The 17114-nt window shown below is 43.3% G+C and overlaps 2 protein-coding genes across 3 annotated transcripts in view; both read left to right on the forward strand.

The window, feature by feature from the left end:
* Positions 1–13956, forward strand: part of LOC135527688 (FYVE, RhoGEF and PH domain-containing protein 1-like) — a 176494-nt gene extending 162538 nt beyond the window's left edge. The window contains exons 12-15 of the mRNA XM_064956185.1: positions 2980–3108; positions 4820–4978; positions 5388–5534; positions 8906–13956. Coding sequence (XP_064812257.1) covers positions 2980–3108; positions 4820–4978; positions 5388–5534; positions 8906–9175 — 705 coding nt within the window. The 3' untranslated portion in view covers positions 9176–13956. The remainder of the gene's footprint in view (positions 1–2979; positions 3109–4819; positions 4979–5387; positions 5535–8905) is intronic.
* Positions 13957–16070: 2114 nt separating this feature from the next.
* LOC135527689 (transcription factor E3-like) overlaps positions 16071–17114 on the forward strand; it is a 57126-nt gene continuing 56082 nt past the window's right edge. For both annotated transcript variants that reach the window (XM_064956186.1, XM_064956187.1), the window contains exon 1: positions 16071–16645. In XM_064956186.1, the coding sequence (XP_064812258.1) occupies positions 16497–16645 (149 nt within the window). In that variant the 5' untranslated portion in view covers positions 16071–16496. The remainder of the gene's footprint in view (positions 16646–17114) is intronic.

Here is a 17114-nt window from a genome sequence, read left to right on the forward strand (position 1 = left end):
ACTATATTGCCCCTAGCCACCAACCCCTAGCCCATAACCCAATGGCCTAATCCCTGGCCCCTAGCCCCTAGCCCTAGCCCCTAGCCCATAACCCCTAGCCCCATAGCCCATAACCCCTAAACCCCTAGCCCCTAACCCCTACTCCCTAGCCCATAACCCCTAGCCCCTAACCCCTAGCCCATAACCCCTAGCCCTAACCCCTAGCCTTAAACCCCAAGCCCCTACTCCTACTCCCTAGCCCATAACCCCTAACCCCTAGCCCTGAGCACCTAACCCCTAGCCCTTAGCACCTAACCCCTAGCCCCTAACCCCTAGCCTCTCCAACTCACTTGTAAGATACTATACAACCCCTAGCCCCTAACACCTAGTCCCTAACCCCTCGCCCCTCCAACTCACTTGTAAGATACTATACAACCCCTAGCCCCTAACCCCTAGCCTCTCCAACTCACTTGTAAGATACTATACAACCCCTAGCCCCTAACACCTAGTCCCTAACCCCTAGCCTCTCCAACTCACTTGTAAGATACTATACAACCCCTAGCCCCTAACCCCTCCAACTCACCTGTGAGATACTATACAACCCCTAGCCCCTAACCTCTAGGACTCCACTCATCCTAACTGACCAGTAAGATATTATTCTACCCCTAAACCCTAAACCCTAGCTCATAACCCCTAGCCCCTAACCCCTAGTCCCTAACCCCTAGCCCCTAGTCTCTAATCTCTAGCCCTTAGTCCCTAGTCTCTAATCCCTAGCCCTTAGTCCCTAACCACTAGAACTACACTCCCTCTCCCCTAGCCACTAACCCCAACATAACCCCTAACCCCTAGCCAGTAACCCCAGCATAACCCCTAGCCACTAACCCCAGCATAACCCCTAGCCCCTAACCCCAGCATAACCCCTAGCCACTAACCCAAGCATAACCCCTAGCCCCTAACCCCTAGCCAGTAACCCCAGCATAACCCCTAGCCCCTAACCCCTAGTCTCTCATCCCTAGTCCTTAGTCCAATCCCTAGCCCTTAGTCCCTAACCACTAGAACTACCCCAGTATAACCCCTAACCCCTAGCCAGTAACCCCAGCATAACCCCTAGCCCCTAACCCCTAGTCTCTCATCCCTAGCCCTTAGTCCAATCCATAGCCCTTAGTCCCTAACCACTAGAACTACCCCTGCATAACCCCTAGCCAGTAACCCCAGCATAACACCTAGCCACTAACCCCAGCATAACCCCTAGCCCCTAACCCTTAGCCCCTAGTCCCTAACCCTTAGTCCCTAGCCCCTAGTCTCTAATCCCTAGCCCTTAGTCCAATCCCTAGCCCTTAGTCCCTAACCACTAGAACTACCCCAGCATAACCCCATACCCTAGCCACTAACCCCAGCATAACCCCTAGCCCCTAACCCCTAGCCAGTAACCCCAGCATAACCCCTAGTCCATAACCTTAGTCCCTAACCCCTAGTCTCTAATCCCTAGCCCTTAGTCCAATCCCTAGCCCTTAGTCCATAGTCCCTAACCACTAGAACTACCCCAGCATAACCCCATACCCTAGCCCCTAACCCCAGCATAACCCCTAGCCCCTAACCCCAGCATAACCCCTAGCCCCTAACCCCAGCATAACCCCTAGCCCCTAACCCCAGCATAACCCCTAGCCCCTAACCCCAGCATAACCCCTAGCCACTAACCCCAGCATAACCCCTAGCCCCAGCATAACCCCTAGCCCCTAACCCCAGCATAACCCCTAGCCCCTAACCCAGCATAACCCCTAGCCACTAACCCCAGCATAACCCCTAGCCCCTAACCCCAGCATAACCCCTAACCACTAACCCCAGCATAACCCCTAGCCTCTAACCCCTAATCCCTGGCCAATAACCCCTAGTTCCTAACCCCTAGTCCCTAACCCATAGTCCCTAACCCATAGCCCCTAGGATAATACTCCTACAACTCACCTATAAGATACAATACAACCCCTAGCCCTTAACCCCTAGCCCCTAACCCCTCCAACTCACCTGTAAAATACTATACAACTCCTAGCCCCTAGTCCCTCCAACTCACCTATAGGTTCTGACCCCAGCATAACCCCTAGCCTCTGACCTCAGCATAACCCCTAGCCTCTGACCCCAGTATAACCTCTAGCCTCTGACCCCAGCATAACCTTTTGCCTCTGACCCCAGCATAACACCTAGCCTCTGACCCCAGCATAACCCCTGGCCTCTGACCCCAGTATAACCCCTAGCCTCTGACCTCAGCATAACCTTTTGCCTCTGACCCCAGTATAACCCCTAACCTCTGACCCCAGTATAACCCCTAGCCTCTGAGCCCAGTATAACCCCTAGCCTCTGACCCCAGTATAACCCCTAGCCTCTGACCCCAGTATAACCCCTAACCTCTGACCCCAATATAACCCCTAACCTCTGACCCCAGCCCTCTACCTTACTTTATTAACACTATTCATTAAACTCTTTAGCTTCTGAAATGTCTCCATCTGTGAGATCATATTGTATTTATCCCCATCTCTGTTTCTCTCTCTCTCTACATATATATATATCTATCTTTCTCTCTGTCTCTGTTTCTCTCTCTCTACATATATATATATCTATCTTTCTCTCTGTCTCTCTCTATATATATATATATATCTTTCTCTCTGTCTCTGTCTCTCTCTCTATATATATATATCTATCTTTCTCTCTGTCTCTGTCTCTCTCTCTCTCTCTCTCTCTCTCTCTATATATATATATATATATATATATATATCTGTCTGTCTCTGTCTCTCTATGTTTCTGTCTGTTTTTGTCTCTCTGTCTCTCTATGTCTCTGTCTTTCTCTCTATGTCTCTGTCTTTCTCTCTATGTCTCTCTCTCTGTCTCTCTCTCTGTCTCTCTCTCTCACTCTCTCCTCTGTTCCTCTCATTCTCTTCTCTCTCTCTCTGTCTCTCTCTCTCTGTCTGTCTCTCTCTCCTCCGTTCCTCTCTTTCTCTTCTCTCTCAGAACTGTAATGAGCTGGGGAAGCGTGCCCCCACTCCGATCCGTGAGAAGGAGGTGACTTTGTGTATGAAGTGCCAGGAGCCGTTTAACTCCATCACCAAGAGACGCCACCACTGCAAGGCCTGTGGACACGTACGTTTCCAATCAAATCATGATGTTATGTACATGTGACACGTACGTCTCCAATCAAATCATGATGTTATGTACATGTGACACGTACGTCTCCAATCAAGTCATGATGTTATGTACATGTGACACGTACCTCTCCAATCAAGTCATGATGTTATGTACATGTGACACGTACCTCTCCAATCAAATCATGATGTTATGTACATGTGACACGTACGTCTCCAATCAAGTCATGATGTTATGTACATGTGACACGTACCTCTCCAATCAAGTCATGATGTTATGTACATGTGACACGTACCTCTCCAATCAAGTCATGATGTTATGTACATGTGACACGTACCTCTCCAATCAAGTCATGATGTTATGTACATGTGACACGTACCTCTCCAATCAAGTCATGATGTTATGTACATGTGACACGTACCTCTCCAATCAAATCATGATGTTATGTACATGTGACACGTACCTCTCCAATCAAGTCATGATGTTATGTACATGTGACACGTACCTCTCCAATCAAGTCATGATGTTATGTACATGTGACACGTACCTCTCCAATCAAGTCATGATGTTATGTACATGTGACACGTACGTATCCAATCAAGTCATGATGTTATGTACATGTGACACGTACCTCTCCAATCAAGTCATGATGTTATGTACATGTGACCAGATTGTCAGTCGGTCTAATGCTGAAGAATTAGACACAATTCAATATTAAAAACTCTTGATTTAAAGAGATTCTCCTGTACTTTTGAATACTTTTTAGTCAGTAGTTCTCAAAGTAGGGCTCATGAGCCAAAAGTGGTCCCCGAAAATTGTGTACTATGTCACGTATGTGCAGATACAGTATGTGCACCACGCCATTTCGGGAGTTTTTAAAAATACTTAGTAGTCGCCAAAGTTCTGGAGCATGTCTTTAAAAAAAATAGTCATGTAATAAAATTAAGAGTTTTTAATTTTGAGTAATATTGAGCAAGAGTTGATCTTCTTCTGATGTTCATGTGGTTTTTGGCTGTACCTTGTGTCTGATTCTCTCACTGGTTGAAACGCTGTCCCCTCACCTCTAACGCTGTCCCTTCCCTTCCACCCTCCAGCCAGAGAACTCCTCCCCTCCACCCCCAGCCAGAGAACTCCTCCCCTCCAGCCCCCAGCCAGAGAACTCCTCCCCTCCAGCCCCCAGCCAGAGAACTCCTCCCCTCCACCTCCAGCCAGAGAACTCCTCCCCTCCAGCCAGAGACCTCCTCCCCTCCAGCCAGAGAAGTCCTCCCCTCCACCCTCAGCCAGAGCCCTCCTCCCCTACAGCCAGAGAACTCCTCCCCCCCAGCCAGAGAGCTTGTCCCATCCAGCCTCAGCCAGAGACCTCCTCCCCTCCAGCCAGAGAGCTCCTCCCCTCCACCCCCAGCCAGAGAACTCCTCCCCTCCAGCCAGAGAACTCCTCCCCTCCCGCCAGAGAGCTCCTCCCCTCCACCCCCAGCCAGAGAAGTCCTCCCCTCCACCCTCAGCCAGAGAACTCCTCCCTTCCACCCCCAGCCAGAGACCTCCTCCCCTCCAGCCAGACCTCCTCCCCTCCAGCCAGAGAACTCCTCCCCTCCAGCCAGAGAGCTCCTTCCCTCCACCCCCAGCCAGAGATCTCCTCCACCCCCAGCCAGAGAACTCCTCCCCCTCCAGCCAGAGAAATCCTCCCCTAAATATTCTCTGTGTTTTCCAGGTGGTGTGTGGAAAGTGTTCAGAGTTCAGGGCCCGTCTGCTCTACGACAACAACAGGGCTAACAGGGTGTGCATCGACTGCTACACAACCCTAGTGGGGGTTCCCCCCTCCCCCGCCAGTCTGACAAGCAGCGCATACAGAAGACGGTCAATATTAGAGGTATGTAGCGGATCCTGATTGCTGTAGAACGGTTAAAAGAGAAACCAGAGATAGTATATATAGGTAAGATAACAGAAACCTCTATAAAACAGATACTTCAGAAGGTTGTGCTGAAGGTGTGAGTCCTGACTGAAACACATTACTAAAAGTTATACCAAGGACATGCATTTCTGTCAAATACTTTTCTAAATTTTCTAACTGTAGTTGAGAAGTAAAAGACAGTAATGTAGTATACTGGTGTGTGTGTGTGTCATATCTAATGAAACAGAGTGTTCTGTAATGCTGTGTGTGTGTGTGTGTGTGTGTGTGTGTGTGTGTGTGTGTGTGTGTGTGTGTGTGTGTGTGTGTGTGTGTGTGTGTGTGTGTGTGTGTGTGTGTGTGTGTGTGTGTGTGTGCGTGCGGTCTACAGAAACAGGCGTCGGTGGCAGCAGAGAACAGTGTGATGTGTAGCTTCCTCCACCACATGGAGAAGGGAGCAGGCAGAGGCTGGCAGAAAGCCTGGTTTGTCATCCCAGAGAATGAACCACTGGTGCTGTACATATACGGTGCTCCTCAGGTGAGATGACCTGTTATAACACCTCTAATAACCTGTTATAACACCCCCATTAACCTGTTATAACACCCCTATTAACTTGTTATAACACCCCTATTAACCTGTTATAACACCCCTATTAACCTGTTATTAGCACCTATTAACTTGTTATAACACCCCTATTAACCTGTTATAACACCCCTATTAACCTGTTATAACACCCCCATTAACCTGTTATAACACCCCTATTAACCTGTTATAACACCCCTATTAACCTGTTATAACACCCCTATTAACCTGTTATAACACCCCTATTAACCTGTTATAACACCCCTATTAACCTGTTATAACACCCCTATTAACCTGTTATAACACCACTATTAACCTGCTATTACACCCCTATTAACCTGTTATAACACCCCTATTAACCTGTTATAACACCCCTATTAACCTGTTATAACACCCCTATTAACCTGTTATAACACCCCCTATTAACCTGTTATAACACCCCTATTAACCTGTTATAACACCCCTATTAACCTGTTATAACACCCCTATTAACCTGTTATAACACCCCTATTAACCTGTTATAACACCCCCTATTAACCTGTTATAACACCCCTATTAACCTGTTATAACACCCCTATTAACCTGTTATAACACCCCTTATTAACCTGTTATTACACCCCCATTAACCTGTTATAACACCCCTATTAACCTGTTATAACACCCCTATTAACCTGTTATAACACCCCTATTAACCTGTTATAACACCCCTATTAACCTGTTATAACACCCCTATTAACCTGCTATTACACCCCTATTAACCTGTTATAACACCCCTATTAACCTGTTATTACACCCCCTATTAACCTGTTATAACACCCCTATTAACCTGTTATAACACCACTATTAACCTGCTATTACACCCCTATTAACCTGTTATAACACCCCTATTAACCTGTTATAACACCCCTATTAACCTGTTATAACACCCCTATTAACCTGTTATAACACCCCTATTAACCTGTTATAACACCCCTATTAACCTGTTATAACACCCCTATTAACCTGTTATAACACCCCTATTAACCTGCTATTACACCCCTATTAACCTGTTATAACACCCCTATTAACCTGTTATTACACCCCCTATTAACCTGTTATAACACCCCTATTAACCTGTTATAACACCCCTATTAACCTGTTATAACACCCCTATTAACCTGCTATTACACCCCTATTAACCTGTTATAACACCCCTATTAACCTGTTATAACACCCCTATTAACCTGTTATAACACCCCTATTAACCTGCTATTACACCCCTATTAACCTGTTATAACACCCCTATTAACCTGTTATTACACCCCCTATTAACCTGTTATAACACCCCTATTAACCTGTTATAACACCACTATTAACCTGCTATTACACCCCTATTAACCTGTTATAACACCCCTATTAACCTGTTATAACACCCCTATTAACCTGTTATAACACCCCTATTAACCTGTTATAACACCCCTATTAACCTGTTATAACACCCCTATTAACCTGTTATAACACCACTATTAACCTGCTATTACACCCCTATTAACCTGTTATTACACCCCTATTAACCTGTTATAACACCCCTATTAACCTGTTATAACAGGTGTTAGACTGGTGTTAGACTGGTTAGACCGGTGTTAGACTGGTGTTACACTGGTTAGACTGGTGTTAGACTGGTGTTAGACTATTGTTAGACTGGTGTTAGACTGGTGTTAGACTGGTGTTAGACTGGTTAGACCGGTGTTAGACTGGTGTTAGACTGGTGTTAGGATGGTGTTAGACTTGTTAGACTGGTGTTAGACTGTTGTTAGACTGTTGTTAGACTGGTGTTAGACTGGTGTTAGACTGGTGTTAGACTGGTTAGACCGGTGTTAGACTGGTGTTAGACTGGTGTTAGGATGGTGTTAGACTTGTTAGACTGGTGTTAGACTGTTGTTAGACTGTTGTTAGACTGGTGTTAGACTGGTGTTAGGATGGTGTTAGACTTGTTAGACTGGTGTTAGACTGTTATTATACTGTTGTTAGACTGGTGTTAGACTGGTGTTAGACTGGTGTTAGACTGGTGTTAGACTGGTGTTAGACTGTTATTATACTGTTGTTAGACTGGTGTTAGACTGTTGTTAGACTGGTGTTAGACTGGTTTGACTGGTGTTAGACTGGTGTTAGACTGTTATTATACTGTTGTTAGACTGGTGTTAGACTGTTATTATACTGTTGTTAGACTGGTGTTAGACTGGTGTTAGACTGGTGTTAGACTATTGTTAGACCGCTGAATGACTGCCGATAGACCGCTGATAGACCACTGTTAGACCGCTGATAGACCGCTGATAGACCGCTGATAGACTATTGTTAGACCGCTGATAGACTATTGTTAGACCGCTGATAGACCGCTGATAGACTATTGTTAGACCGCTGATAGACCACTGTTAGACCGCTGATAGACCGCTGATAGACCGTTGATAGACCGCTGATAGACTATTGTTAGACCGCTGATAGACTATTGTTAGACCGCTGATAGACCGCTGATAGACTATTGTTAGACCGCTGATAGACCACTGTTAGACCGCTGATAGACCGCTGATAGACTATTGTTAGACCGCTGATAGACCACTGTTAGACCGCTGAATGACTGCCGATAGACCGCTGATAGACCACTGTTAGACCGCTGATAGACCGCTGATAGACCGCTGATAGACCGCTGATAGACCTCTGATGGACCGCTGATAGACTATTGTTAGACCGCTGATAGACTATTGTTAGACCGCTGATAGACCGCTGATAGACTATTGTTAGACCGCTGATAGACCGCTGATAGACCGCTGATAGACCGTTGATAGACCGCTGATAGACCGCTGATAGACCGCTGATAGACCGCTGATAGACCGTTGATAGACCGTTGATAGACCGCTGATAGACCGTTGATAGACCGCTGATAGACCGCTGATAGACCGTTGATAGACCGCTGATAGACCGTTGATAGACCGTTGTTAGACCGCTGATAGACCGCTGATAGACCGCTGATAGACCGTTGATAGACCGCTGATAGACCGCTGATAGACCGCTGATAGACCGCTGATAGACCGCTGATAGACCGCTGATAGACCGTTGATAGACCGTTGATAGATCGTTGATAGACCGCTGATAGACCGCTGATAGAGCGCTGATAGACTCAGATAATGAACCCCTGGAGCTCTACATATACTCCTCAGGTGAGATGTGTGAGAAGCTTAGCTATGTGCTTGTAGTGTATATGTATCTTCCACGGAACATCCTGAGTTACGTTTCCTCTGGAAAAAGGAAGTGATTCTAATTCTGGCCTTTCTGTGTTTACCCTCCTTCAGGATGTGAAAGCCCAGCGCTCTGTCCCTCTGATTGGCTTCGAGGTCTCCCTTCCTGAGTCATGTGACCGCTTGGAACGCCGCTTTGCCTTCAAAATCAGCCAGTCACACCTTACACTCTACTTCAGCGCCGACGGGGAGGAGCTACAGCGCCGCTGGACAGAGGTCCTATCACGTGCAGGGAGAGGGGAGGAGCTACAGGCGCACGGTTCAATCATAGAGACCCTAGAGGAGGAAGGGGAGGAGACTGCAACCTCGGGAGAAAATACGTGATTGGTTAGAAGGCGTAAAATCAGTATTAGATCATCTGCTGTATACACATAAAAACTACAAACTACAAACTACAAACTGTACAGATCATGAGCAGCACATACGCACAGTCTAAATCTTACAAACACACACACACACACACACAGATTTACAGACACAGACACACACCTCTCTGTATTTAATGTCAGTGATCAGTCAGTTGCATGATAATCTGCAGGTCCGTTTCTTTCAGTCAGTGTATTGCTCATCGTCTCATTAGTGAACCAGTGTTTGCAATAACGAAACAATGCCAGTCGAAGTAAAGTGTTGCTCCCCTCCTCCCTTCAGAAGAAATACATTACATGAAGATTAGTGTGTCATAGTGATTTCACATCCTTTCATTCTGAGCACAGAACAGACATCCTCCTCCGTACCATTTTCTTCTGCCAAAATCCATGTTGATGATGTCATGTTTAGAACATTGAGTGGTTACTATGCTGTCTGAGTGTTCTAGGGTTCTGAGTGTCCTAGAGTTCTATGGTTCTGAGTGTTCTATGGTTCTGAACGTGTGTAACTCTCCACAGAAGGAAGTAGAAAGCTGATTATACCCTACAGCTGTGTTTCGGTGTCTGTTCCTCCATGTGAAATGGCTGTTGTTTGGATGGTGATGGTGATTGTAATTCTATCCTATCTGTTACTTTTCTTCCTAATGCAATGAGATGATTCCTGAAGGGCTGGACAGTGTTGGAATATAATGATGGACTGACGGCTAACTGACCCCTGGACGGACGGACGGACAGAGACTGTCCCTGAATCCCTGACCCTTTGGGGCGGCAGGGTAGCCTAGTGGTTAGAGCATTGGACTAGCAACCAGAAGGTTGCAAATTCAAACCCCCAAGCTGACAAGGTACAAATCTGTCACTCTGCCCCTGAACAGGCAGTCAACCCACCATTCCCAGGCCACCATTGAAAATAAGAATTTGTTCTTAACTGACTTGCCTGGTTAAATAAAGGTAAAATTAAAACAATTTGGCTGAAGAGAAGAGGAAACGATATGGCTGCCTGCTACAACCGCTCACTCCTGGGGATGCTAAGCTACAGATGGAGGATCATAATATGAGACAGTTTGCTACAGCTGGAATCCTGCAGCAACAGGAAATGTGAATTAATATGTGGATTATAATAAATGAACCTTTTTTTTTAGTAGGGGTTGATAATGAAAATTGTTACGCCAAATCAAGTCTGAAATTTTAAAGTGTACAAACAAACAAACCTTAGAAGCGTTTTTTAAACCTTGAATATACTACAAGTTTGCACAAAAGAGTGATCAAATGAAGATCCACCATCTGTATAGCCTTTCACGTCTACTCTGGGGGGATGTATTACAGTCTTACAGTCACCAAGTGGTATCCTTCCTCCTCAAGCACTCTCTCTTGTCGGGTTCGGCTGTATAGAATTTAGAATATAGAATTCCCCAATTTGAAACTGTCCCTTTTTATGGAAAATTGTTTGCTTAGTTCTTGTACGGGGCAAGTTGTTTTGTACGTAGAGCGTGGAAAGAAGATGCTGTTACATTACCACAGGTAACGACTATTAAAAGAAGATTAAAATATATATATATATATTATTTTTAGAGGTTTGACTCCAATTGAAAAAGTTACGTTTCTGGCCCATTTCTCACTTTTTACAATTAGACACAGTGTTTCCTAACCGTAAAGAAAAAAAAAAATCCCCCCCGTCTATAACTGAATGCATTCTTTATTAAAAAGCATGTATTTAATTCCTGACTTGCAGAATTTTTCTGACTCCCTAATACTGAAAGCTTTAAAAAAAAAAAAAGTGTGTTGCAACACACCCCTCTGCCACCTAGTGGAGACAGACAGTATTACACTAAGAGCGGCTGCAAAAAGCAGGGAATTAATTATCGCTGGTTTGTCTCTGGAAGAGACGGGGTGAGGAGGTATAGAAAGACTGATGAAATACACTGTCCATAAAATCAATTCTCTTTCTAAAACATGGAGCTTCTCGTGTCAGAGATGTATTTATAATATTGTACTAATGAAGCCCTTATTAGAGACATTGACAACGTCTTCCCAATCTCCACCGATCTGTTAAGGCTACGGTACTTTGGGATGTGGTTGTGCTGTTGAGTGAGAAAGCATGTTGTGTTGACAGATTTACAATAGAGAGAGAGAGCGTGAGAGACAGAGAGAGAGAGTGAGAGAGAGTGTGAGAGAGAGCATGAGAGAGAGAAGGAGAAAGACAGAGAGAGAGAGAGAGAGAGAGCGTGAGAGAGACAGAGAGAGAGAGTGAGAGAGAGCGTGAGAGAGAGAAGGAGAAAGACAGAGAGAGAGAGAGTGTGAGAGAGAGAGAGTGAGAGAGAGAGAGAGAGTGAGAGAGCGTGAGAGAGAGAGAGCGTGAGAGAGAGAGAGAGAGAGAGAGAGAGAGAGCGTGAGAGAGAGAGAGAGAAAGACAGAGAGAGAGAGAGAGACAGAGCGAGAGAGAGAGACAGAGAGAGAGAGAGAGAGAGAGAGAGGCGGGGAAGGGGGAGACTAACAGATTTCAGAAATGGCTCCTGTTTGTATCATTCTAACCAGTGGTATCGGACTTCATGAGAGTGTTTTACTAGTTAATACAGAGAATGATACAGTATATATGAAACAACAGCAAAAATAGAGTTGAATATTTTAGATGTTTTAATGAATCTGGGTTGTTTATGTATGTTTGAAAATTGTTTGTTTTTTTACATGCATTTGCATTGTAAATATAATTTATTCTCCTCTTGGCCCAGTTTTGTGGGTGAGGTGTAAGTCTACATGTGTCATTGCTGTCATGTTGGTGCTGTCTAGATTGGACTTCAAATTATCGTGTTTGAACTACTTTTGGAAATCCCAGAACTTCTCAATGACCACTAACTACAGTGTTAGTCTGAAGATGATGCTGTTAATTAACATAACGTAAAGGGAATAGATACTAGCCTGGTACCAGGTCTATTTGTGCTGTCTTGCCAACTCATCCATAAAAACATCCATTGGAGTTGGCAAGACAGCACCAACAGATCTGGGACCAGGCTAAACTGAAACGATGGCTTTGTTTTTACCCCTAAACTAGTAACTCAACGTGGTGATTGGTCGATCGATGAATTCCAAAGGTATATATATATTGTTTAAACACAGCTGAACAATTGTTTTGGATTGATATTGTTTTGTTATTGTTGCTCTTTGTTGTCTGAGAGAAACATTCAGTAGCTTAGCTACAGTATAATAACGCCAGATAGACAAGACCAGATATACGGTGCCGTTTGTAAATATTGACATTCCAGTGTGTGCTTGACTTGCCATCCATCCAGCCTCCACTGTACCTAACCTGGTCCCAGATCTGTTTGTGCTGTTTAACCCAACTCTGTGACTACTCTTGAGTTAGCAGCACAAACAGGTCTGAGACCAGGCCCGCCCACTTCATGTGCCAAGAACACAGATTCAAAGTGTTGGTTTAAATCTGAATACCTATACATTAGGTTACTTTGATCCCCACGTCCCCTCTATGAAAGAGCGTTCATGTTGAATTATAGCAGTGCCAGACCTACTTTTATCTATCTGCGCTATAGAGTGTTGATGAGTGTCAGTCTTGTCTACAAACAGCGCAGAAAACAGGAACACGACTGTCTGCGCACATAACAATACTGTCGATAAAGTTTATATGAATTAGTTTGCTGGAACAGCTACTTCCTGTCTCGTTACATTACCATGGTAACAGCTACAACATGCCTTACAGTACAGTCTCATAGCTTCTTAGACATAATCCGTCAACACCGCTTTATGTTACCTCTGCTTTTGTCAATGTACACTTAGGGATACCACGATACGATTGAGGCTCTCAGTGTAACGGATGTGAAACGGCTAGCTTAGTTAGCGGTGGTGCGGCGCTAAATAGCATTTCAATCGCTGACGTCACTTGCTCTGAGACCTTGAAGTAGTGGTTCCCCCTTGGATTTTTGTTTGTGTACCAAAAATACCTGTGCTGTTTTTTGTGTGTTTTTTTTTACAATTTAGCTCCCTTCCCAGCTTTTCCACAACATTCCCATTGGAATACACTACAGTACGTTTTATTTATACGGATTAATTTCCCAAGACTTCCAAACCTATTGTTGAACTGTATTGTAAGACATGATTCTGTTTGTTACAATGTAAAAGTCTAGAGGACTAGAGGTACTCACGCGTTCAAGGACAACTGCTGTGTGCCTTGTGTGAAGATCAGGAATCTGCAATGTTTGGGGAATTTTAACAACTATCTTTACTACAATATACAAACTTTAAAAAAAAGGTCTTTCATTGACATCTACATGAACTTGTTTGAACATTCTGTGAAATAATAATGAGACATACAAACATGCTACACACATTACATGTTACTGTAACTATGGGTGTTACTGTAACTATGGATGTTACTGTAACTATGGGTGTTACTGTAACTATGGGTGTTACTGTAACTATGGATGTTACTGTAACTATGGGTGTTACTGTAACTATGGATGTTACTGTAACTATGGATGTTACTGTAACTATGGGTGTTACTGTAACTATGGATGTTACTGTAACTATGGGTGTTACTGTAACTATGGATGTTACTGTAACTATGGATGTTGCTGTAACTATGGATGTTACTGTAACTATGGATGTTACTGTAACTATGGGTGTTACTGTAACTATGGGTGTTACCGTAACTATGGGGGAAGTGTATACAGTACACACATGTTACATGTTAATCTTGAAGTGCTTTGAAATTCTATAAAATGTAATAAATTATTATTATTGTTATTATTACATGATTGTTACCTTAACTATGATGGGATACACACAAGTTACATGTGTGTTAGTTTAACCCTGACGGGAGATGTGTAAACAGACACGTTACATGTGTGTTAGTTTAACTGTGTTACAGGGTTTATACAAACATGTTGGAGTGTGATTGTTACTGTACCTTGACGGTAACTGGGATATACAGACAGACAGGTAGAAGCAGTGACTGGTGTGTTTACAGTAACGTCCTGTCATCAGCTTAGTGGCCCTGTACACTGCTCTGCTCTAGTCTGCCTGCCATTACTTTTAATGCTGTTGTTATTCATCAACATCCAGGGTGGTGTCTGAAAGGCACCATGTTCACTATATAGTATAGGACACTACTGTTGACCAGGGCCCATTGGGTCACCCATACAATTCTGTCACATTGGTCAAATGTTGTGCACTGTGTGGGGAATAGGTTTCCATTTCGGAACACGTCCCTCGGTCTCTGTTGAGCTCACCCTGGTATGAACCGTCAGTACGGTAAGGAGGATCTCAGCATCTCGCTACAGTGAACCAGAACGGCCTGGATACGTAAAATACATTGGCAAAATTATGCAAATAAAGCTTTTGGAAATGTGTTATAGTCTCACTGAGCGTAAAAGTCATAATGTGGGTACAGTTATGTCCTCTTTTTGTGAATGACACAACAGTATATATGTTTTATTGTCAATAGGAACGAGTGTCACTGTTATTATAATTATTATTAGCATTATTCTTATAACTAATGATAATATTAGTGGCAGGCCACTGGGTACCATTGTATGTCGATATACATATGAAATGTGTGCAAGATAACGATGACATGTTTATGAGTTAAAAAAAAATAAAAATAAAAGGCAGACGACAGGTCTATGTGTCATTACGGTGTTTGGCTCTCTGAAACACTGACATTATTATTATGTTGATTCCATATTCAATCTAAATAGATTATCTAATGAATTAATTAATCAAAATCAACATGACACCTTTCCGATGGGTGAAACTTCTGGACATTTATTCCATGTGTCATCAGTAGGACCTACATGAAAACAACATTTAATCAATTTGTCATCAGTAGGCCTGAATACAAAAAAACATTTATGCCATGTCATCAGTAAGCGTACATAAAAACAACATGTATTCAATGTTTAATCAGTAGGACCTACATAAAAACAACATTTATTCAATGTTTAATCAGTAGGACCAACATAAAAACAACATTTATTCAATGTTTAATCAGTAGGACCTACATAAAAACAACATTTATTCCATGTTTAATCAGTAGGACCAACAAAAAAAGAACATTTATTCAATGTTTAATCAGTAGGACCAACATAAAAACAACATTTATTCAATGTTTAATCAGTAGGACCTACATAAAAACAACATTTAATCAATTTGTCATCAGTAGGACCTACATAAAAACAACGATTATTCAATGTTTAATCAGTAGGACCTACATAAAAACAACATTTAATCCATTTGTCATCAGTAGGACCTACATAAAAACAACATTTATTCAATGTTTAATCAGTAGGACCAACATAAAAACAACATTTATTCCATGTTTAATCAGTAGGACCAACATAAAAACCACATTTATTCCATGTTTAATCAGTAGGACCTACATAAAAACAACATTTATTCCATGTTAAATCAGTAGGACCTACATAAAAACAACATTTATTCCATGTTTAATCAGTAGGACCTACATAAAAACAACATTTATTCCATGTTTAATCAGTAGGACCTACATAAAAAACACATTTATTCAATGTTTAATCAGTAGGACCAACATAAAAACAACATTTATTCCATGTTTAATCAGTAGGACCTACATAAAAACAACATTTATTCCATGTTTAATCAGTAGGACTGCATCATAACAGCAGTAAATAAGATAGCTTCTGGTATAGTTTTGTGATTTGCGACCTTTTTGACAAGCAGATGAAATATTTGGTCAGTGGAAAACAACCTCTGAACTGGCCTATGTATGTTCGTGGTTCTCTTTACGCAATCCTATTGGCTGAAGAACATTCTAGCCCTGCCTACTCGACCCGTTCATTGGAAACCTGGCTTGTCCGTCAAAGCTCGAACGATCCTTCGTTCAGTGTTGACAGAAAAAAAGCAATACGGACACTCCTTACCTGCAAGACCGATAGGTTGTATCTTTTTAATTGGGTTAAACTTAGGTTAAGGTTATAGTTACGGTGAAGGTAAGAGTCGTTTTACACGTCAGGAGTGTTCCTTGTAGCCTCTCTCCCTGGTTGACGTCGGCGAGGATTTCTCCTACTTTCACCCCACTTCTCGTAATAGAACGGTTAGCAGAATGATTTGATCACGACTCCCCCCCGCAGCTACACGGAACGAACACTGCTCATTCATTACGGTGTTTGTGCGGTGATCGTCTCATTCTCTCTCAGTCTCTCTCTCTTTCTGGATTTGAAGCTGCAGTATCGATTCTTCGACCCTGCTAAGATACTATCTTTGAATAGTAACTCAGGAACCGACTTGGTAGAGAAATGTCTACCTATAACGAGGGGCAGAACAGCGAGGAAACGGGGAAATTTGATTCATATCAAAATCGCGTTTTGGTACAGCGAGCGCCTCACGAACAGCCGCAGACTGTGTTCGTCATTCTAGACACGGCCGAAGCTCTGAATTTGATCAGGTGAGTCAAAGATGCACACACGCCTATATATATATTTATATACATACATAGATAGATGACAGCTATTTTATTCCGTTGGATATAGATTTCCATCGATTATCTCCTACTGGTCTACTTATAAAACCAGTAGAACTACTGGGCATTTTGACCTCATTTGTTGAGTAAATGTTCTGTGATGGCATCACTCTCTGATATATATATATAGCTGCAGTATCAGAAAGTAAGTGTTCTGGTAGACAGAAAGCTCTCTGTCTAAGCAAGGTAACACACACACACATGGGGTCACTAATTCTGCTTAGATGTGTAGTTATCTCCTTCAGCATTGGGCTTATCTGTTGTCTACTGGACAGGATGCCATGAATGACATGCTGTCGGGGCGGCAGGTAGCCTAGTGGTCATAGTGTTGGTTTGGTAACTGGGATATTGCTAGATCGAATCCCCCGAGCTGACGAGGTAAAAATCTGTCGAT

Source organism: Oncorhynchus masou, chromosome 33 (genome assembly GCF_036934945.1).
Source record: "Oncorhynchus masou masou isolate Uvic2021 chromosome 33, UVic_Omas_1.1, whole genome shotgun sequence".
Classification (NCBI taxonomy): domain Eukaryota; kingdom Metazoa; phylum Chordata; class Actinopteri; order Salmoniformes; family Salmonidae; genus Oncorhynchus; species Oncorhynchus masou.